General features: G+C 42.8%; 1 protein-coding gene across 1 annotated transcript; it reads left to right on the top strand.

Annotated features, from left to right (window-relative positions):
- Positions 1–18,246, top strand: LOC123287765 (zinc finger protein 883-like). The gene is given in 5 exon segments (XM_070516817.1): positions 1–82; positions 5,524–5,586; positions 5,692–5,802; positions 7,347–7,681; positions 17,287–18,246. Coding segments are annotated over 5 exon segments (1,551 nt in total).
- Positions 18,247–23,466: the final 5,220 nt, after the last annotated feature.

The following is a 23,466-nucleotide window of genomic DNA, read 5'->3' as shown; positions in this document are numbered from 1 at the left end:
ATGGTGAACACAGAATTGGGGGACAGCAGATATGAAGACGCACTGAGCCACACGCCGGACAACCCAAGCGCAGAGAGAGCTTGTGAGCTTCTAGCGGTGGAGACTTGGCACACTGCGGGAGAGGAAAATGAAGTTACTGGACCCACTGAAACGGGACTCATTGATCCTCCAGCCCATGGTGGACAGTGTGCATCAGCGGGGTCCTTCAGAGGTAAACAGCACAGTCCAGGGAAAGCTCTGACCTGGGTCAAGCAGCATCACCCAACAGCCTCCAGGGGGAGCTCCTCCCCGCACTTTCCTGCTCTGTGAAGGGCCCCTGAGCCCCGGGCTTTTCTCCCATATCCAGCTTCCCAATCCCTCCATTCACCACTGGCTCCACACCTTCCCTATAGGAAGGAATGATTCTGACCCATGATGGCTTGAGAGTGTCTGAGACAGTTTCTGGGGTTGGGTCAGGGCTCCCTGCAGAGGTCAGGGGTCCTGGCTCATTACTATGGCCTCCCAACTTATTTGTGATGGAATATATAATAAATGTGTTAGCTCTAAAAATGTCCTAATTTTAGTGGCTATTTATAAGTAGTATGTCATTAGTCATTTATTTCTATATTTTACAGTGACTTATGAAAGCTGATATTATTTGTGTTTTTTCAGATAATTCAATTATTTTTTCTAATTCTTCCTTTTCCTCTTAAGTTTTAGATGCTCCTTCTCTTCAAATTTTGTGCTCATCAAAGTACATATTTTTCTGCACTGTATTAAAGAATCCTTTGTTTAATAGAAGACACAGAATAAGTCAGTATGGACCTTTGTCTGAGGTGAGTTGGGACTCTCAAATACAGATGACGGGAAAGGAAACAATAACCCTGCACATTTTATGAAACGATGTGCTAGCAATCCTGGAATGAACATAAAATCATATTTGATTTCACGCTGTGAGAACGCCAATGTGGTGGTTAAATTGCAAAGATTACTGGAGAAGTTTTGTCTTCCTCCTGCTCCTCTCTAATCCCAAATCCCCTCAGCTGCTCTGCCCATTCCTTCTGCCCCAGATAGCACTGCTGAGGGAAAAGGGCATTGAAAATGCTGCATAATGTTCACACCAACTCGGTCAGACTCATTTCAGTGTCATTCTTTATAGAATACGATAAATAATATTCTTCTCATGATTCATTCCAGAGACATTGACGAACTCCACACAATGAAATGCCTAGAAAGACATTAACATAGGGACACAGGAAGTACTAATTTGCAGTCTCCTGTACAACTAAGACTGAACAAATGTCACAGAGGACGGCAATGACCTTGGTGGTGGTCAATAGGGGGACTGCCTTATAACCATTTATTAAGCTCTGCCCGTATTTTGGTGCATATTTTCAAATTTATTTTGCGTATATTTTTAAAGCATTTGTAATATATAAATATTGTTTTATGTAAAAACCGCAACAGAACCTGTCTCAGACCTGGTCAGTATCAGGATTCAAGTTACTGGGAGTTGTTCACTTGGTGAATTTAGAAAATCAGATGGCAATTATTTGTTCTCTGGCCAGAGTTTCATTTGTCATCTGAGAGAGAGAGGCTGCATGGGGCTCACTCCATTTGGCCCAAACAGAAGTCTGCAGTCGCTTGTCAAATAAATGTCTTTATGTTGTTGCATATGCAAAATACCCTTCTCTTTTCAGGCTGAGTAATATTTCTTGGCATTATCTTTATCTATTCATCTGTCGATGGACACTAAGCTGTTTCCATATCTTGGCTCTTGTGAACAAGGCTGCAGTCAACACAAGAATGCAGATGTCTCTTTGAGACTCTGATGTCAATTCTGGTGGATATATACCCCAAAGTGGGATCGCTGGATTGTGCTGAGTGAAATAAGCCAGTCACAGAAGGACAAATATTGTCTGATTCCACTTATGCGAGCTATCTGAAATGGTTCAACTCACTATAGTTGACAACACTGCACTGTGTCATTGAAATTTGTGAAGAGAGAACTTAAATATGCTCGCAAGAAAAAGAGAGAAAGAGAAGAAAAGAGAAACCTGTGTGGTGACGGATGTGTTATTTATCCTGATGAGGGGAATCCTTTCGCAATGTATCAAATCATGTCATTGTAAATAGCTAACACGTTTATTTGGCAGTGATGCCCTATTGAAACTGAAAAAATACCCCCCCAAACCAAAAAAGAAGAAAAAAATGTCAAACTCACAGAAACAGAGGAGAATGGTGATTGCCAGGAGCTGGGGGAAGAGGAAAGAGGGAGCTGCTGTCCGACAGGCACAAAGTTTCAGTCGTGCGAGATGAGTAAGTTCTAGAGAGCTGCTCACAGCCCTGTGCCCAGAGTTCCCAGTACTGCAGCGTGCGCTTATGACTTGGTTAACTGGGCCGACCATACGGTAAGGGTTCTTACCACAATCAAAAAAAAAAAAAACTGGGCAATTTCTGGTGATCACAAAATGCTTAGAGTATATAATTGAAGGAGTAGTACGTGAAATATCAAACTTCAAAATTAGATAATTTCGAAGAAATGAAAACTAGAATTGTTTGACCTTGAAAGAATTAATATCTCACTAAATGTATTCTCTGAAAAAGATGTACAGTGTTTATAAATGCAGCGTTGAGAGGATCTGACGGGGTGACATTTTAATAAACGACGTTTAGTGGATACTCAATAAATGTTCGTTCTCCTTTCATTTCTGGTAACTTTGGACCCAATTCCTTCCCAGAGGCATCAGAAGAGATCACATCCATGTGCTTAGAGAACGTCACGTGTGCTCTGCGTCCTCCACGTAGGCAGGGCGGGATGGCTGAAGTGGGCTGGAGTCCCCACAGGTAGGTGTGTCCCTGATCAAACCTTAGCACATCAGGTTCTGGTAAAATAGTTTCTCCTTAGAGCAGACTTTTTAAGAACAGAATGCTCTAGCATATTTCAAAATTGTTCCTTTTTTCTTTCCTCTGTCAGAAGCACAATATTTTTTCTCAGACATTCACTGTAAGAAGCAGGTCCAGCTGCTGGAGGCAAAACTCACAAAAGTTTGTGCCCCTGTGACCAGGTCCTCCTGGAGTTTTAACTCTCTGAGGGTCCACACTTGTCCACACTGGGCCTCCTGCAGATTGTCCGTTACAGGTCAGGCTTCCCTGCCCCAGCTCTGGTCCCCTCGGGGGCTCAGTTGTGATTCTCTGCGTTCACCTGTGAGCCTCCCCAATCTGGGGGCAGCAATTTGCCCTATGACCTCACTGCTCTTAGGAACCTAAGAACAGCTGGAGCCTTTTCAGTTTGTTCAGCTGTTTAGTGTTTGGGGATGGAGCGGAGACTTCCAGGCTCCTAACATCATGGACCAGAAGCCAGAAGTCAAGCCAACACCTTATTTGTTTTATTTATAGCTCTTCTAATTAATATGGACTGGACATATAATAAAGGGTCCATATTTGAAATGCATAATTTGATACCTTTTGACAATTTATACCCCTTTGAAAACATCAGCACAATCGAGAGAGTGAACATTTCCGCCCTGGCACAGTCTCCTCAGGCCCCTTGGGATCCCTCTCTCACCCCATCCCGTCATTTCCTCCTCAGGCAGCAACGGATGTGCTTCCTCTCATTGTGGTGGGTTTGCGTTTTCTCAGATGCATAAATGGAGTCACACAGTGTCACCCTTGTATGACCCAGTTCTTTCACTCAGTGCACTGCTTTTGAGATTCTTGAAGATTGTAGCTGAGTTGCGCTCAAACACATGGAGGATGCGCTATGAACTTTGGGGACAGAGGGGCTTTCCCATCGTGGGCCCTTCCTCTGTTATTAAGTGACATTGTAAATGCATAGTCTCCACCTGCGCTGGTATAGAGATTAATAGAATCCACTCAGGATTCTATAAGGTACTAATACTATTTCTTGGGCTGCTTGAAGCTTCTCATCCTCTAGGGACTGTGGCTTCTGTGCCTGCTGGATGCTCAGCCCTGCCAGCATTTGTGTTGTTATTTTCTCATCTTCCCCAGTAGTGAGTAGAATGCTTTATTATTTCTGGCTTAGAATGAGTAATGCATAATCACAATGCCAAATCAATTTATAAAAGTATGCCCCCTCTGCATCCTTTCTCGTGGGCCACTGGTTTCTCAGTAGAAGAGGCCAATGATGCTGATATATGTGCACCCAGAGAAATGTTTTTCATTGACTGCAAGTTGCTTTGTTTTGTTTTTTTATGTCTTTAAGTGTGTGACCTTATTTATTTCTGAGAACAACTCCACTCTTACTTCCCAGGCAGCGCACCAGCATGGAGAGGGTGTGCACATGACCTGGGGGTGCGCTATTAGATAGAGCAACAAAACCAGAGGTCAGTTAAATTTGAATTCAGATAAACAACATGGAATATTTTGCTATAAGGATGCCCTATGCAATATTGATTATTCGAGTTTCTAGATTAACAGTGTGTCCTGTATTTTATCAGATCCCTCTAGCTAGAGGTCACATCCTGCAAGAGCTGAGCTGGCTGAGCTCTCCCTCCTGACACCAGCTCTAAACTCTTAACCTCTGTGACAGAGAGTCTCTAACCAGTTATCCCCAGGGGACTCCTTCAGCCACAATACATGCACGTGGCATACCTCTCATTCATAGTGTCTATTGACTTTCCTCAGTAATCATTCTATTATCCTCAGAGCCCCAGACTCAGGGCCTCTCCAGAATCTTCTGCATCCTGACCTCTGGATCAGGGACCTGTGGTGTGTTTCAACCAGAGAATTGAATCTGGCAGATGCAGAGCCTCAGTGCGCTCACAAGGGGGCAGCAGCCAGAGCTAACAAGATGAGTGAGGATCTAGCCCAGGAGGAATTCCCGGCACAGAGCTGGCCTGGAACCCGTGCTGGGAACCTGGACCTTCAGTTGTAAATCAGGGAGGGGGGATGACTCAAAGGGGAAGTTTGGGGCCTGAGGCCCAGAAACCTCTTCATAGGCCATGAGAGGATGAGGATGCTCCGCAGTTGCTGGGAAAATGCCGAGCCTGCTCCAGGGCAGGCGAGTGAAGTGGGTCGAGGGATAAGACCTTCTTATAGCTGATACCATTCAGGACTCATGTGGACTCCCATGAGTGTTTTTTCCTCAGCTCACAGGCACTGACCTCTGTCCTCCTCTCCTATCACACCCCATTGGAGCTTTCGAAGAATCTGAGGTGTGACATGGGGCTGTGGGACATCAGAGGCAGAAATCCCCATTATGTGCATGTGTGACTCTCCCTGTGAAGCTCTTTTTCTTTTCTTTTCTTTTTTTTTTTTTTTTGAGGAAAACTAGCCCTGAGCTAACACCTGCTGCTAATCCTCCTCTTTTTGCTGAGGAAGACTGGCCCTGAGCTAACATCCATGCCCATCTTCCTCTACTTTATACATGGGACGCCTACCACAGCATGGCATGCCAAGTGGTGCCATGTCCGCACCTGGGGTCCGAACCTGCAAACCCTGGGCCGCTGAAGCGGAACGTGTGCACTTAACTGCTATGCCACTAGGCCGGCCCATTCCTGTAAAGCTCTTGATGAACCTCAGATCCCAAGGTCACCTTCTCCTGCACAGGGAGCAGCACAGACATTGGGGGTCACCATGGCAACGGTACCAAGGACTCCCATGCAGAACCCCTCTGTGTGTGACCTAGGACGGAGGTCATTGACCTGCCAAGAGCTTGAACCTGATTCTCCAGGTTCTGTTTGTTAACAGAACCGCTTTCACCACCTGTGCTGCAGCCTGAGGACCAGGCTGATTATCATTGCTATGGAGCTGAACACAATCCCAATGCCACTACGAGCTCCTGTTCCACTGGAAAATGTGGTAAAAAATCTGCTTCACTTCACTCCCCTGTCTGACCCGTCACTCCCCTGTCCCTGCCTGTGAGTAACACCAGCTCAGGTTTGGGCTTCTACTGTCACTTCTGCTACTAAAACTGCAGGCCTTCATGCTCTTGACCCAGTCTGTTTTATGGGGTCAGGGAAAATGCCTCCTTTAGAAGATATCGGTCTCCCTTGCAAATGGAATCGCTTTGCTTCCAGAAGCAAAATTGCCTCCACAGTTGTTAGCGGTGACGAGAAGGGTGGAAATGCAGCATATGTGACCTGAGAGAACCAGGTGACCCCAAGCCCAGACACTTGTATGTCCACTGTACCAGACTGGGCTTTACTGATAATTCCCTGAGCTCTGAAAGCATAGAGAAACTGTGTTTCTCTTTTACCTGATTTTAGAACTTTCTGGAACTCCTGGATTCCCAGGTTCTGATAATTCCTCTCCATTGAGAAGATCTGAACCAACCCATTACGAAGGAAGACACACAAATGGGAAACAGACATGTGAAAAGATGCTCAACCTAACAGGTCATTGGGGTATTACAAGTTTAAACAATGAGAGACAAGCAGACCCTATTAGAATGGCTGAGACCTAACACATGACAACAGTAGATGCTGCCCAGGATGTGGGGTGGCAGGAACCCTCATTCTTGCTGGTGGGAATGCAAAATGTCAGCCACTTTTAAGACAAGTTGGCAGTTTCTTACAGCGAAACAAACTCTTATATGATACAGAAATCACACTCCTAGGTATTTACCTAAATGAGTTCCTTGGGTGGACACAAGAATATCTCATAGATGTTTACAGCTGCTTTATTCATGATTGCCAAAACTTGAAAGCAACCAATATGTCCTTCAAAAGGTGAAGTGATAAATGCCAGTACACCTATACAATGGAACATGATTTAGCGATAAAAATAAATATTATCCGGCCACAAAACGACACGGAGGAACCTTCTATGCGTATTTCCAAGTGAAGGAAGCCAATCTGAAAAGGATGCAACTGTGAGGGGGGTGTGGAACTGGGAGGGCAGGAGCCCTGAGCGCCGGCTCCAGCCCAGGTCGTCATGTCTTCTATATCCACCAGAGGGCGCTGGTGCTCCCCAGTTCCTCAGCTGTGAGCTCCTCTCTGCCCTCCATCTTGCAAGTGTTCCTGTGAAATCCTTGGGGTGAAGCCCTCCCCTGTCCTACACGCTCTTTTGAATAGATGCAGGCTTGGCTAAGGTTGAAGGAGGGGCATGTGCAGCCTCCAGAAAGGGGAAGATTTGCATGGAGACCTCCCACCTGAGAATCAGGGTGACACATCAGAAGGGGTAGTGGGCTCAGGCCTGGCTGTAGGGCTTAGGAAGCAGAGCCTGGAGGTGTCTCCACCATGGTCTGGGCTCCACTCATCCTCTTTGCGTACTGCACAGTTGGCTGGCTGCAGGGTCTTCTGGGATGGCATCTGGATGTCATCTGGGATGATGACCTCTCCCTCCTCCCTGGGAATGGAGTCTGTCTTGTCCTCAGTGATCACTGTGTCAATTACTCCTTGCAGGGTCTTGGGCTGAGTTTGTGCTGACACAGCCCCGCTCTGTGTCTGAGTCGCTGGGACAGAAGGCCACCATTTCCTGCACCGGCAGCAGCGGCAACATTGGAAGCAAATATGTGCACTGGTACCAGCAGCGCCCGGGCAGTACCCCCACCACTGTGATCTATAATGATGACGAAACACCCTCTGGGGTTCCTGATCGGTTCTCTGGCTCCATCAACAGCTCCTCCAATGCTGCCTACCTGACCATCTCTGGGCTGCAGCCTGAGGACCAGGCAGACTACTACTGTCAGTCTTATGACAGCGGCTATAAGCCAACAGTGCTCCAGACCCATGGGGAAGTGAGATCAAAACTCCCCAGAGCCTCCCCATGCTGGGTCTGCTTTCAATATGTCCCCATCAGAGAAGGTTCTTCTTTCCTGTCTCCTGCTGAAGGTTCACGTTGAGATTGTATGTGTATGAATCTCTTTAGTTTCTTTCCAAAAATTTCCCCCCACGTCTTGATGGATGATTTCTTAGTCCCATTTCAATCACTTCATGGAAGTGATTTAGTTAAAAACAGGGTTTCTGAACCTCAGCACTACAGACAATATGGCTGGGCCATTCCTGGTGCAGAGAACTGTTCGGTGCATTGTAGGGTGTTTAGAAACACTCTTTGTGCCGCACACATCAGACGCCAGTAGCATCCTACTCTCCAACTCACGGTACACAAAACACCTCCTGACATTACCAAAATGCCCTGGGGGGGGCACAATTACCCCAGTCTGAGAACCACTGGTTAAAATAACATGTTTGCAGCTGTTAGGAGGCCTTTGACGTTGAGTCCTCTTTCCGCCTTTCAGCTGCACGGAAGTCTGGAGGTGTCATCTCCCTGTGCTTCCGCTTCCCCATCTGTTAGACAAAACAGTCACACAGACTCAAATGAGGTCAGAGAACTTGTGACCCAATGACATGGAATCTCCTCTCAACCAGAGTGAAGAGCACAATTTTTGGCCAGACTAGGTGTGCAATTAAGATTTTAAATCTGTACACAATGCGCATAAAAATATAACAGATCCATCTTCACTTATTCTCTTAGGGAGTATTTTTCAGGCATGGGATACAAAGTGGAATAAAAACATGACAGAGTCATGAACTCTCAGAGTTTGCAGTATAATGTGGGTAGGGGACAACAGACAGGAGCAACACGTGGATGCTGGAGCAAATTCTAGGACAGAAATCAACCTCCAGGAGCAAATGAATCCCCGTGTTGCCCTAATGTGGCAGGTGCACATTAGTTGTCAGAATGTCTGCTCACACTTCACTGAACGAAGAGCCTGTAAGATAATCAAATGTCACAGGATATTAAATAAATAGCTCAAGATCCAGCATATGATGAGTAAAATTTTTTTATTGAGTTAATGATAGGTTACAATCTTGTGAAATTTCAGTTGTACATTAATGTTTGTCATTCGTGTTGTAGGTGCACCACTTCACCCTTTGTGCCCACCCCCCACCCCACCTTTCCCCTGGTGTCCACTAAACTGTTCACTTAGTCCACATTTTTAAATTCTTCATATGAGTGGAGTCATACACAGATTATCTTTCTCTAGCCGGCTTATTTCACTTAACATAATTCCCTCAAGGTCCATCCATGTTATTGCAAATGGAATGATTTTGTTCTGTTTTACAGCTGAGTAGTATTCCATTGTATATATATATCACATCTTCTTTATCCATTCATCTGTTGATGGGCACTTAGGTTGCTTCCATGTCTTGGTGATTGTAAATAATGCTGCAATGAACATTGGGGTACATAGGACTTTTGGGATTGCTGACTTCAAGCTCTTTGGATAGATACCCAGTAGTGGGATGGCTGGATCGTATGGTAGTTCTATTTTTAATTTTTTGCGGAATCTCCATACTGTTTTCCATAGTGGCTGCACCAGTTCATTCCCACCAGCAGTGCATGAGGGTTCCTTTTTCTCCACAACCTCTCCAACATTTGTTACTATTAGTTTTAGATATTTTTGTCATTCTAATGGGTGGAAGGTGATATCTTAGTGTAGTTTTGATTTGCATTTCCCTGATGATCAGCGATGATGAGCATCTTTTCATGTGCCTATTGGCCATCAGTGTATCTTCTTTGGAGAAATGTCTGTTCATGTCTCCAGCCCATTTTTTGATCGGGTTGTTTGATGTTTTGTTGTTGAGTTGCGAGAGTTCTTTATATATTATGGAGATTAACCCTTTGTCAGATATATGACTTGCAAATATTTTTTCCCAGTTAGTGGATTGTTTTTTGTTTCAATCCTGTTTTCATTTGTCATGAAGAAGCTCTTTAGTGTGATGAAGTCCCATTTGTTTATTCTTTCTATTGTTTCCCTTCTCTGAGAAGACATGGTGCCCGAAAAGATCCTTTTAATACTGATGTCAAAGAGTGTACTGCCTACGTTTTCTTCTAGAAGCCTTATGGTTTCAGGTCTCACATTTAGGTCTTTGATCCATTTTGAGTTTATTTTTGTGAATGGTGAAAAAAATGGTCAATTTTCATTCTTTCACATGTGGCTTTCCAGTTTTCCCAGCACCATTTGTTGAAAAGACTTTCTTTTCTCCATTGTATGCCCTCAGCTCCTTTGTCAAAGATAAGCTGTCCATAGATATATGGTTTTATTTCTGGGCTTTCAATTCTGTTCCATTGATCTGTGCACCTGTTTTTGTACCAGTACCATGCTGTTTTGATTACTGTAGCTTTGTAGTATGTTTTGAAGGCAGGGATTGTGCTGCCTCCCGTTTTGTTCTTTTTTCTCAGGATTGCTTTAGAAATTCGGGGTCTTTTGTTGCCCCATATGAATTTTAGGATTCTTTGTTCTAATTCTGTAAAGAATGCCATTGGGATTTTTATTGGGATGGCGTTGAATCTGTAGATTGCTTTAGGTAGAACGGACATTTTAACTATGTTTATTCTTCCAAACCATGTCCATGGAATGTCTTTCCATCTCCTTATGTCGTCATCCAATTCTCTCAGAAAGGCCTTGTAATTTTCATTATATAGGTCCTTCACTTCCTTAGTTAAATTTACCCAGAGGTATTTTATTCTTTTTGTTGCGATTGTGAATGGTATTGTGTTCTTGAGTTCTTTTTCTGTTAGTTCGTTATTAGAATATAGAAATTCTACTGATTTATGCAAACTGATTTTGTACCCTGCAACTTTGTTGTAGTTGTTGATTACTTCTAAGAGTTTTCCAATGGATTCTTTGGGGTTTTCTATATATAAGATCATGTCGTCTGCAAATAGTGAGAGTTTCACTTCTTCCTTCCCTATTTGGATTCCTTTTATTCCTTTTTCTTGCCTGATTGCTCTGGCCAGGACCTCCAGTATTATGTTAAATAAGAGTGGTGATAGAGGGCATCCTTGTCCCGTTCCTGTTTTCAGGGGGATGGCGTTCAGTTTTTGCCCATTGAGTATGATGTTGGCTATGGCTTTGTCATATATGGCTTTTATTATGTTGAGGTAGTTTCCTTCTATGCCCATTTTGTTCAGAGTTTTTATCATAAATGGCTGTTGGATCTTGTCAAATGCCTTCTCTGCATCTATTGAGATGATCATGTGGTTTTTATTCCTCAGTTTGTTGATGTGGTGTATCACATTGATTGATTTGTGGATGTTGAACCATCCCTGTGTTCCTGGTATGAATCCCACCTGATCATGATGTATGATCCTTTAGATAAATTGCTGAATTCTGGTTGCCAAAATTTTGTTTAGAATTTTTGCATCTATGTTCATCAGTGATATTGGCCTGTAGTTCTCTTTTTTCATGGTGTCCTTGTCAGGTTTTGGTATCAGCGTGATTTTGGCCTCATAGAATGTGTTAGGAAGTGTTCCATCCTCCCTTATTTTTTGGAATAGCTTGGAAAGGATAGGTATTAAATCTTCTCTGAAAGTTTGGTAGAATTCCCCAGGAAAGACATCTGGTCCTGGGGTTTATTCTTTGGGATGTTTTTGATTGCTGTTTCAATCTCTTTCCTTGTGATTGGTCTGTTCGAATTGTCTGCCTCTTCTTGAGTGAGCTTTGGGAGGTTGTAGGAGTCCAAGAATTTATCCATTTCCTCTAGGTTATCCATTCTGTTGGCATATAGTTTTTTGTAGTATTCTCTTATAATCCGTTGTATTTCTGCAGAGTCTGTTGTTATTTCTCCTCGCTCATTTCTGATTTTGTTTATTTGAGCTTTCTCCCTTTTTTTCTTTGTAAGTCTGGCTAGGGGTTTGTCAATTTTATTTATCTTCTCAAAGAACAAGCTCTTTGTTTCATTGATCCTTTCTACTGCCTTTTTCGTTTCAATAGTATTTATTTCTGCTCTGACTTTTATTGTTTCTCTCCTTCTGCTGACTTTGGGTTTTATTTGTTCTTTTTTCTCTGGTGCAGTTAGGTGTAGTTTAAGATTGCTTATTTGGGATTTTTCTTGTTTGTTAAGATGTGCCTGTATTGCGATGAATTTTCCTCTTAATACAGCTTTTGCTGTATCCCATATGAGTTGGTATGTCATGTTATCATTTTCATTTGTTTCCAGGTATTTTTTTATTTCTTCTTTAATTTCTTCAGTGACCCATTGCTTGTTCAGTAGCGTGTTGTTTAGTCTCCACATCTTTGTGCCTTTCTCAGCTTTTTCTTGTAATTAATTTCTAGCCTTATAGCATTATGATCGGCGAAGATGCTTGTTGTTATGTCAATTTTTTTTAAATTTGTAGAGTCTTGCCTTGTTTCCCAACATATGGTCTATCCTTGAGAATGTTCCATGTGCACTTGAGAAGAATGTGTATTCAGCTCCTTCAGGGTGGAGTGATCTATATATGTCTATTAAGTCCAATTGTTTTAGTTTTTCATTTAGCTCCACTATTTCCTTGTTGATTTTCTGTCTGGATGATCTGTCAATTGATGTGAGTGGGGTGTTGAGGTCCCCTACTATTACTGTGTTGTTTTTAACATCTTCCTTTAGGTCTGTTAATAGCTGCTTTATGAATCTTGGCGCTCCTCTGTTGGGTGCATAGATATTTATAAGCGTTATTTCTTCTTGATGAAGTGTCCCTTTGATCATTATATATTGTCCCTCTGTGTCTCTCTTTACCTGTCTTATTTTGAAATCCACTTGTTCTGATATAAGAATTGCAACACCTGCCTTTTTTTCCTTGCTATTTGCTTGAAGTATTGTCCTCCACCCCTTCACCCTGAGTCTGTGTTTGTCCTTGGGGCTGAGGTGTGTTTCCTGGAGGCAACAAATTGTTGGATCATGTTCTTTAATCCATTTTGCCACTCTGTGTCTTTTTATTGGAGAGTTCAATCCGTTCACATTGAGAGTGATTATTGATGCATGTGGACTTAGTGCTGTTAATCTGTCGCTCATTATCTTGTTTTCCTGCGTTTCTTTTCCTATTTGCTTTAGACTACCCATTTAATACTGCAATTTCTTATGCTGTGTTTCTTAGATTTTTCCTTATTTATGATTTATGACTCTGTTCTGTACTTTATTTTAGTGTCTACCTTGAAGTTTGTATTTAGAATCTCATGTATAATATAGTCTATTCTCTGGTGGTCTCTTACTTACTTGACGAATACTGAGTTAGACGCTTTGCTCTTCCCCTCCTAAATAATTATTTTCATTTTTTATTCCAACCCGTCTTATTAATTGGTAGTTAGAGTGCTAAGATCATCCTTGTTTTGGTAGTTTCCTTACCTTTACCCTAATGTTATAGTTGAATATTTGCTATCCTGTTCTGGTTCTATCCATCAGTCTCCCTAGTCTGTGGATTGTGTCCCCTTTCTCCCTTTTTACTTTTTTCAGGTATGAGAGCCTTCTTGAGGATTTCTTGTAATGGAGGGCTTTTAGTTACAAATTTCCTTAACTTTTGTTTGTCTGGAAAAGATTTAATTTCTCCCTCATATCTGAAGGAAATTCTTGCTGGATAGAGTATTCTTGGCTGAAGATTTTTATCCTTTAAAGCTTTGAATATGTCACTCCATTCTCTCCTAGCTTGTAGGGTTTCTGTAGAGAAATCCACTGACAGTCTGATAGGGGCTCCTTTATAGGTTATTCTCTTTTTTTTTCTTACTTCCCTGAGTATTCTTTCCTTATCTTTCCTTTTTGCCAACTTTACTACTATGTGCCTTGCAGTAGGTCTTTTTACATTGACAAATCTAGGAGATCTAAAACCCTCCTCTACACACATTTCTCCGTCGATCCCTAGATTTGGGAAGTTCTCTTCAATAATTTCGCTAAGCACACTTTCTGCTCCATTTTCCCTTTCCATATTCTCGGGAATTCCTATGATCCTTATGTTCTTACTCCTCATTGAATCCATTATCTCTCGGAGATTTTCCTCATTTTTTTTAATTCTCAGTTCTCTTCCTCTGTCTGGCGCCATTCAGCCTGTCTATCTTCGATTATGCTAATTTTCTCCTCTATGTTGTCTACACGGGCATTCAGGGAATCTGTATTCTGTTTTATCTGGTCCATTGTGTTTTTCATCTCAAGTAATTCTGTTTGATTCTTCTTTATGATTTCAGTCTCTTTTGTGAAGTAACTCCAGAACTCGGCTTGTTTCTCTATCTTTCTCTCTACCTTATTGAGGTTTTTGATTATAGCTGCTCTGAACTCATTATCACTTAGTTTACCTAACTCCAAGTCCTCAGGACTTAATTCTATGCTTTTATTGTTTTCCTTCTGGTCTGGGGCTTTTATAAATTGCTGGATGGTAGAGGAGCAGTTTTTTCGCATGGTGGTAGAATTCTGTTGCAGTTACAGCCTGTCGCCACTAGATGGGGGTCGAGAGCGGCGTGTTATGAGCTCTCTGCCTTGGGGCAAGATGGCGGCGCCCACTGGCTTCTCTGGGGGGGGGGGGGGAGGAGCTGTTACTCACACGCCGCTGGTCTGGGTTCAGATCAGTTCTGTTCTCTGGTCTCCCAAGGCCCTTGATTTATGGGGTCCCTGCCGACGGAAGCTTTCCTCCGTCAGCGGGTCTCCACTGAACCAGCGGCAGGAGTCCTGGATGATCCCCCGGTCGCGCGGCCCCTCCCCTGCTCCTTCCCGACCTGCGCCGCAGTGATCGCAGACTCTAGGGGAGGGAGCGATGTTCTCTCCTACCGTTCCAGCACCTCCGAGGGTGTAAGCAAGGTTTATGATCTCTGCCTTCTTGGTATTGTAAGCCTCTAATGAGCTGGCATTATGTTTATTCTCTGAAATTCAGTTCTTCCAATCTTTTGTTGTATTTTGGAGGGGAGAGAATCCTGGGTCAGCTCACCCCACCATTTTGCTCCGCCCCCTGAAAATGTGCATCATTTTAAAAGATGCAACAAACACTTGGGAGGAGGTTTTAGACTTGCAAACGCACGTTTGCCTCCCAGTCTTTGGGGGCCTGTGTGCACCTTCTCTGCCCATAGGGGCTGAAGAAGGAGGAGTCACTTTCTCTTCTCTGTATAAACCCTGAATCCTGAAGTCCCAAGGCCTCTGACCCATGGAATCGCGCGTCAGTGTTCAGAGGACAAAGGACTCAGGGTGTTTCTGCTGCTTGTCCTTTGTGTGGTCAGGAGTGGGAGGCTGAGGTGGCCCCCCAACCCGTATTCATACTGCAAAGGTCCTGAAGGCAGGAGAATGGAGGCAGGGCCCTGGGGTCACACCTGTCATGAGCCCCAAAACCTACGCCTCTTGTCTTTCCCGAGCAGGACACCAGGATTCCAAGCCCAGTTGGAGCAGGGCGGATCACCATGGATGGACATCCCTAGGGACCCCTCTCCAGGTGAGCAGGCGGGAAGCAGTTCTGGGGGCTCATGCACAAGGCTGTCCAGCGAGCTGGTGGTTTCTAGAAGTGCTGCCACAGAGCCTTCCCATGTGATGCAGGGCTGCATGGGAACAGTCCCCGTGCAGGAGCCACCTCCTGCACTCTGCTCCTCTCCCACCTGGGCCCAGGCCCTCCCCAGCTGTGCTTTCTTCTTCCCTCCTCCTGGGTGCACTCCCTTCCCCGGCTGCCAGCCATTCTGCCTTCTCGAGAAAAGCCCCTCATTGGACTGTCATGCCCCTTTTGCCACCCTTTCTTCTCGTCCCCTTGTAGTTCCTGCACCGCCAGCCTCTCCCCAGCTGTCCTGGGTGCACATCTGTTGTCTAGTCAGGTCTGGAGAGGCTTTCTATCCCTGTTTCCAGAAGTTCTTGCAGCTCTTGCCTCCTCATGCCCTCTCCTCCTTGGTTTCCTGACACCACACCTCAGACATTTGCCTTCCTCCATCTTCTGTCCCTGTCCCCCTTTGCTCTTCTCTGTTCCTTCTGACACTTGCAGACCTAAGAGCCACCCATACTGAAAGCTCACTGTCTGCACCCGGCCCTCTGTCCACCCGGCACTGCAGCCCTGCCCTGCCTCCCCTCAGCTCTCATCCCTCCACCCTCAGCTGTCCCTTCAAATTCAGCGCAGAAACCCTTTAGTGACCTGATGCCTCCCGCCCCTCACCCCCTGCAGACCCTGTCTCCTGGTTCTGATTGAATCACCCAGACACTGCTGCCCCGTGTCAACCCAAGCCATCACAAGCTGTGGCTGGGATTTCTCCATTCCTTCTCTCTTCTCTTAATCCACCTTCAGTGTTGCTGTTAGGCAAGTCTACTAGGAATGTCCTCATAGCCACGCCATCACCTGCCAGAACCTGCACTGTCACCCCGTGCTGCATTCGGCCTCAGCAGATGTCCCACAGTTGCTCTCCAGTTCACTCAGCTCCTCTGCTCCTTGTCTTCTCATGTGCCCTCGCCTGCGGTAGACTCTGCCTGTGCCCTTTCTGCTCGTCACTTCCCAACTCAGTGACCCTGTACCTGACTCAAAAGTGGTGGTAGGTTGCCTCTGATGGCAGCAGGAGAATGGGTGGAATGGGACCATCCTTACAGACCTGGTGAATTGGTGTTTCAGGGGAGTCAGCTGTGGCAGCTTACAAGATGGACAAACAGGCAAAAGAGGTTGGAGGCTGAGAGATTAGTGCTGACATTTCCCAGTGACCCAGGCACACAGTGATTCCAGTTACACCCAGATCTGCTTTTCCTTCACTGGTTCTTATCCTGATTCCCCTCATCACTACTCCTCATCCATTCTCAAGGTCCTGGTTTTCACCCTTCAGTCATTCCAGAAAGATAGTCCTCATTTGCTTCACTTATCAGCACCCTGTAACCACTTGTGTGTCCCTGTTCACTTCTTCCTGCTCCTGTGCACAGTGGTTCTTGGCTTACATGACATATTTGACATCAGTCAAAGCCCTCAAAACATGTCTCTGTTTGGGGAATCAAAGAATAAAAGTAATAGTAACATATTATATGTGGTTTTGACTAGCTCACACTTTCTATCTGTCTAAATGGTCAAATATCCTCCATTTTAAAATTTATTTCAGGCCAAGAGAACAGATCTGGAACTGAAGAGACAAATCTGAAGCAATTAATTTCTAAAGACTTTTCCCAGGGTGTGATAATCAACAGAGGTAAACAGAATGGAATCTGTTACTCCACCAGAGAAGGCCCAGAATCTCTTGGCTGTTTAGAGAGCCATCTAGGGCAAATGGCATTTACCCAAAAGAAGAGCCTGACTCAGGAGAGTATTCATGAAGATAATGGACTTGAGAAAGAATTTAGACAGCAATCAAACTTTGTTACTCAACACAAAATAACTTCAGGGAAAATAATGCATAAAAAGGAGTGCAATGACAGTAGCTTGTCACATAACCTAGATCTAAGCAATCATCAGAGAATCTACACAAGTGAAACACCATACGAATGTGCTAAATGTGGGAAATGCTTCAGCTGTGGCTTGGATGTCACTCAACACCAGAGTACTCATACTGGAACAAATTTGTATGTTGTTAGGTGTCAGAAGGTTGGTGCTAGGGGAAAGCCCTTCAAATGTAAAAATTTTGGGATATCTTTCAGCAGGGGAACACACCTTATACAGCATGAAAGATGTCACACAGGAGAGCAACCATATGAGCGTAATATATGTGGGAAGTCGTTCAGCTGGGACTCATCTCTTATTCTACATCAGAGAACTCATACCAGAGAAAAACGCTCTGAGTGTAGTGAGTGTGGGAAAGCCTTCAGCCAAAGTACATGCCTCACACAGCATCAGAGGATTCACACAGGAGAGAAACCTTATGAATGTAATCAGTGTGGGAAGGCCTTTAGCCAAAGTTCACATTTAACTCTGCATTGGAAAACTCATACTCGGGAGAAACCATATAAATGTAATCAATGTGGCAAGGCCTTTATTCAGAACATTCAACTTACTCTACATCTAAGAACTCATTCTGGAGAGAAACCTTATGAATGTACCGAATGTGGTAAAACCTATAGTCATAGCTCATCCCTGAAACAACACAAAAGGATTCATACTGGAGAAAAACCATTCGAATGTAAAGAATGTGGGAAAGCCTTTACCCAGAGCATCCAGCTTACTTTACACCTGAGAACACATTCTGGAGAGAAGCCCTATGAATGTACTGAATGTGGCAAAGCCTATAGTCATAAGTCATCCCTTATTCAACATAAGAGGATCCATACTGGAGAAAAACCCTTTGAATGTAGTGACTGTGGGAAAGCTTTTTGATGGAATACACACCTCACTCAACACCAGAGAAGTCATACTGGAGAGAAACCTTATAAATGCAAAAAATGTGACAAATCTTTCAGCAGAAGTACACACCTTAATCAACATCAGAGAACTCATACTGAAGAAAAACCCTACAAGTGTAATGAGTGTGGGAAAACCTTTGGTCAGAGTGCACATCTGACTCAACACCAGAAGATGCATACTGGAGAAAAACCTTATCAATGTAAGGAATGTGGAAAGGTCTTCACTGTGAATGCATACCTTCTTCAACATCAAAGGATTCATAAGAGAAAGAAACCTTTATAATGTGCCAGTTACAAAGAAATTCAGACTGGAGAGAAATTCAATAAATGTATTTAATGTGGGAAATATTTCAGCATAAACACAGGCATTCCTCAACATCAATAAATTAATAAACAAGAAAATCCTATGAATGTAATTGTGGGAACTATTTCACATGTCATGTATTCAATATTAATAGGCTCATCATAACAAGAACTAAGAACGTAAAAAATGTATGAAATGTTTTACTGTAATATTATCTCTTACTAAAAATTTTAAAACACTGAGGGGAAACTTATAAATAACATTTTTAACACCATGGAGTCATACGTGAAAGTTAAGTCTTTTTATACATCATAGTGAGTTTCTAGAAAACGTGTAGAAATAACGTCTGTTGGATCTATAAGTGATGTGACGTATGAGAAGGTGAGGCTCACACTTCGAGTCTGATGCCCACTATATAGACATAGCTTTAAGTACTGGAGATCAGGGGTCAGCAAACTCTGGCCATGTAGCCTATACCTGTTTTTGTGACGTTTCTTGGAACATAGTCACATCCCTTTGTTTATATATTGTCTATGACTGCTTTCACTCTACAAAGGCAGAGTTGAATAGTTGTGACAGAAACTATTAGCCTGTGTTAGCTTACTAGGCTGCTATAACAAAATACTACAGGCTGGATGGCTTAAACGACAGAAATTTACTTTCTCACAGTTCTAGAGGCTGCAATTCTGGGATCAAGGTGCTGGCAGGTTTGGTTTTTCCTAAGGCCTCTCTCCTTGGTGTGTAGGTGGCCACCTCCTCGCCGTGTCTTCACATGGCCTTTCCTCAGTGCGCATTCTTAGTATCTCTTCCTCTTCTTATATGGACATCAGTTCTGTTGGATGAGGGCCCCATCCTTATGACTTCAACTAACCTTAATTATCCGTTTAAAGGCCCTGTCTTCAAATCCGGTCACACTGGGTTTAGGGCTTTGTTTTAACCTGTTCAGGCTGCTATAACAGATACACCATCCACTGGGTGGCTCATAAACAACAGAAATTTATTTCTCCAAGTTCTGGGGGCTGGAAAGCCCAAGATCAAGGTGCTGCCTTCCCGCAGTGTCCTCATGTGGTGGAAGGGACAAGAAGCACTCTCTCTGGGGCCTGTTTTATGAAGGCACTCATCCTATTTATGAGGGCTCTGTCTTCATGCCCTAACCACCTTCCCAAGGCTCCACCTCCTCATGCCATCACTTTGGAGGTGAGGATTTCAACATAGGAACTTTGGGTGGGACACTAATATTCAGACCACAGCAGGCTTTAACATACAAAATTGGAGGAACACAGTTCAGTCCATAACGAGCCTGCAAAGCCTAAAATAGTAACTAGTCCTTTACAGAAGAAGTTTCTTGAACCCTGTGCATTTAGATAATTAGCTAATATACCGACATTCTACATTGTATACAGATTCTAAAGTATATAAAATTGGTAAATTAGGGCAACATAGTAGTCATAAGTTGTAACATACAGAGAAATAACCTGTTTTATAATTGTTGAATTATTTTGGAAAAATTAGAGAAGGGATCTTTTTTCTGGAAAGTGGAAGACAGAAGTGTAATGAAGAAGATAATTCTGTGGCTTCTCTAACAAATAGTTTTTGTAGCAAACCCAGTGTTCTGATCACCTCCTACTTACCCCATTGATGAGGGAGGGATACTCTGTCCTAAATAATACAAGATAGCCAAACATATGACCCCCAGCACTGGCCAGATGGTTGACAGAAGTTTGTTAGTCACATATGCTCAGGGCCCAGGGAAGGACACCATGCAAAACCACACGTGGATTGCACTAGGGAGCAGAGTAAACCAGAGGGGGCCGTGGGAGGTAGGCTTTGTGGTAGGAAGAGGGTGAGCTGCTCCCTGGTTCCCATGGGAGCATGCGATTGTCTTGTTTGAATAATTCTTGGGCTAAGAGGTTTAGGGGAGACCCATTAGATTGAGGACTGGATGGAATGCTGGTCCGGCTGATAGAGAAACCACCTGGATTAGAGCCTTTCCTGTTGGGGAGGGGGGCATATCTGTCAGGAGCGGGGGAATTAACGGTTAGGCCTTTGGGGTCCTGTGAGGCTCAAAGACGTCCAGGCAGCATGTGGAATTTTAGTTCTCACAATACACATGACATTAGAAACCAGGTTTGGCAGAGAAAGATTTTCTGTCTTCTAATGCTAATCAGATTAGCATTAAAAAGTGCAGATTACAGCTAGGTAGTATTCTAAGCAAACTTGCCTTACTAGCAGCAAATCCTCGTTACACCAACTTTTTCACGTAATCACTTACGAATTAACAGTAAGAGAACCCTGAACACCTTTGGTCGATGTGTGATGGTTTTTACTGAGTTTTGTATACAGACAACAATGGAAAAGAATTTGAGGTGAAGAAAATACTTCAGGTAAATGGTTATTTAAAACAGAAAGTGTGCAAATTGGTTTTGATTTGGAGTAAAATAGCGGAGAGTTGTGCATTTATTGCCTTGTCACCCAGAAAGCGGCCAGCACTTTCCTCTCACCCAGGTGTCTGTGGTATAAACTCTGTTAACAGAGTTTCCTTTCTTCTTGCCTTTTTTCTGTGGGGCTCCCAGTTAGCCACTGGCTGATAACTGAGCCAGTGTGGAAAATTCTGTGCCCCACCTCTGCATTCTCTATGCCCTGCATGCAGGTCGAGGCTGAGGAGGTGGGTTTTCCCCTGAGGCCCAGGGCAATGCAGAAGGCATCTGTGGGCATCAGAAAAGTGGCTGCATCTTGTGACGCCAGCTCCAGCTCTCGGAGTGCACATGGCCTGACAGAGCCCAAGGTCCACAGGAGTTGGACAGAGCCCTGGGCTGCTCACCTCAGTGGGCCCAAGCACAGCCTGTGGGGTTCACAGTATGGGTTTGGCCTTTTGGGCAGTGGGTGTTCTCTGTTCTATAAACCCAGGCAGCCAATCCCACCTTCTGGCCTCCATCACCTGCTATCTGTGAATAGACCAGGTTGAGTGTTGTGGGCGTGAAGTTGGGTGCCAAGTGAGGTATAAGGAGCTCATGGACACATATCAGTAGCACTGCACAGTGCAGATATAACATAGGTTTAGTAGCAGAATACTTTACTACAAGAAAATAGATGGGACCTTACATGCACACAGTCCCCCCCATTCTCATGATTCAAGAGCAGAACCCGGGGGTAGATGTCTGTACCCACCATGGCCAAAGTTCCAGCAGAGAAGGGTCTGCCTTGGCCATGCCACAAACATCCAGGAAAGAGAAAGGATGAGCTCTGGTCCTTGCCAACACGTACTGTTTTAGTTTTTTGATACAATATTTTAATGAGCATAAGTTTTGTGTCTGACGAAGTCCTTATCAGTTTTTTCTTTTATGTTATGGTTAGTACCTTTTGTGTACTGCATAAGAAATCTGTCTAGTCCAAGGTTGTAAAGATATTCTATTTTATTCAGGATAAACACGGTACTTTATGGTTCTAGCTTTTATACTAAGGTCTATGATCTATCTCAAATTAATTTTTGTGTATGTTGTGAGGTAGAGGAGTTCTTTTTTATTTTTTCTCATATGATTATCTAGTTTTTCCAACATGATTTGTTGACTAGACTTTCCTGTCACCATGACGATCCATCAGAACTTTGTGGTATATGAGTTAACTCTGTATGTGTGAGTCTTTTCTAGGCTTCATATTTTGTTCCTTTGATCTATTTGTCTATTTTAGGCACATGCCACATGTCTTAACTGCTGCAGCTTTGTATTTAGTCTTTTAATCATATGGTGTAACTCCTTCAACTTTATTCTTCTTCCAAATTATCTGAACTATTCTTGGCCCTTTGCTTTTCTTTTAAAAATTTGGAAGGAGCTTTTCAATTTCTATCCATAAAAAAGGTGTTATCTTATCAAATGTTTTTCCTATATCTGCTGAGAAAATTTTAAATAGTTTATTCTGTTCATTAGGCTAATCAAGTTGATTGATTTCCAAATATTAAACCAACTTTGCATTCCTTGGATAAACTCCACTTGGTCATGATATATTATCCTTTTTTAAGTATTGCTGGATTGGGTTTGCTAATATTTTGTTTAAGACTTTTGCATCTGTTTTCTTGTATCTATGTTCTGTAATTTTCTTTCCTTGTAATGTCCTTGTCAGGTTTTGGCATTCAGATTATTTAAGCCTCTGAAAAATAGCCAGAAAGTGTTCCCTCCCCTTTTATTTTATAGAATATTTTTTGTAAAATTGGCATTATTTCTTCTTTAAATGTTTAATGGAATTCACCACCTGAGCCTGAAATTTTATTTTTAAGAAAGTTTTAAATTCCAGGGTTTTATTTCTCTCTTTCTTCCTTTCCCCTTTCCTTCTTCCCTTCCTTCCTTCTTTCTTTGCTTCCTTCTTTTTTTAGTTATAGGGCTATTCAGATTTTCTTTTTCTTCTTGTGTCAGTCTTGGTAAATTACATTTTTCAAGGGATTAACCATTTTATCTAAGTTGTCAAATTGTTGGCACTTTGTTGTTAAATTTGCTAATAACACTCCCTTATTATCTTTTTTAAGTCAAAAGTATTTATAAGTATCTCTCTTCTTTTACTCTTTATGTTGGTAATTTGTGTTTTCTCTCTTCCTTGATCAGTTTTACAGGGGTTTATCAATTTTATTCACCTTTTCAGATATTCAACTTTTGGCTTTGTTGATTTTCGTTATTCATCTGTTTTCTATTTCACTGACTTCATCTCTTAAATTTTTTCTTTTCTTTTACTTTCTTTGGGTTTAATTTTTGTTATTTTTAGTTAGCAGCTTAAATTATGATTTTTAGCCTTTTTTCTCTTCAAATATATGAATTTAAGCTATAAATTTTCCTCTAAGCACTGTTTTAGCAGCATCTCATTAATTTTGAAATGTATTTTTATCATTCACTTAAAAACATTTTCTAATTTCCCTTGTGATTTCTTCTTTGACATATGGTTATTTATAAATGTATTTAATTTCCAAATATTTGGGGATACTTTAGTTATATTTTTTGCTTTTGCTTTCTGATTTAATTCCATTGTGGTCTGAAAACATATTCTATATGATCTAAATCCTTTTTAGGTTATTAAATTTGTTTAACAGGCCAGCAATAGTCTATCTTGATGTATAATATATAACATATAATATAATATAATACAAACTTGAAAAGAATGTGTTTTCTGCAGTTGTCTCGTCTGGTGCTCTATACATGCAATTAGGTCAAAATGATC

This window comes from Equus asinus, chromosome 8 (genome assembly GCF_041296235.1).
Source record: "Equus asinus isolate D_3611 breed Donkey chromosome 8, EquAss-T2T_v2, whole genome shotgun sequence".
Classification (NCBI taxonomy): domain Eukaryota; kingdom Metazoa; phylum Chordata; class Mammalia; order Perissodactyla; family Equidae; genus Equus; species Equus asinus.
This window is presented reverse-complemented; position numbering and strand designations above follow the sequence as displayed.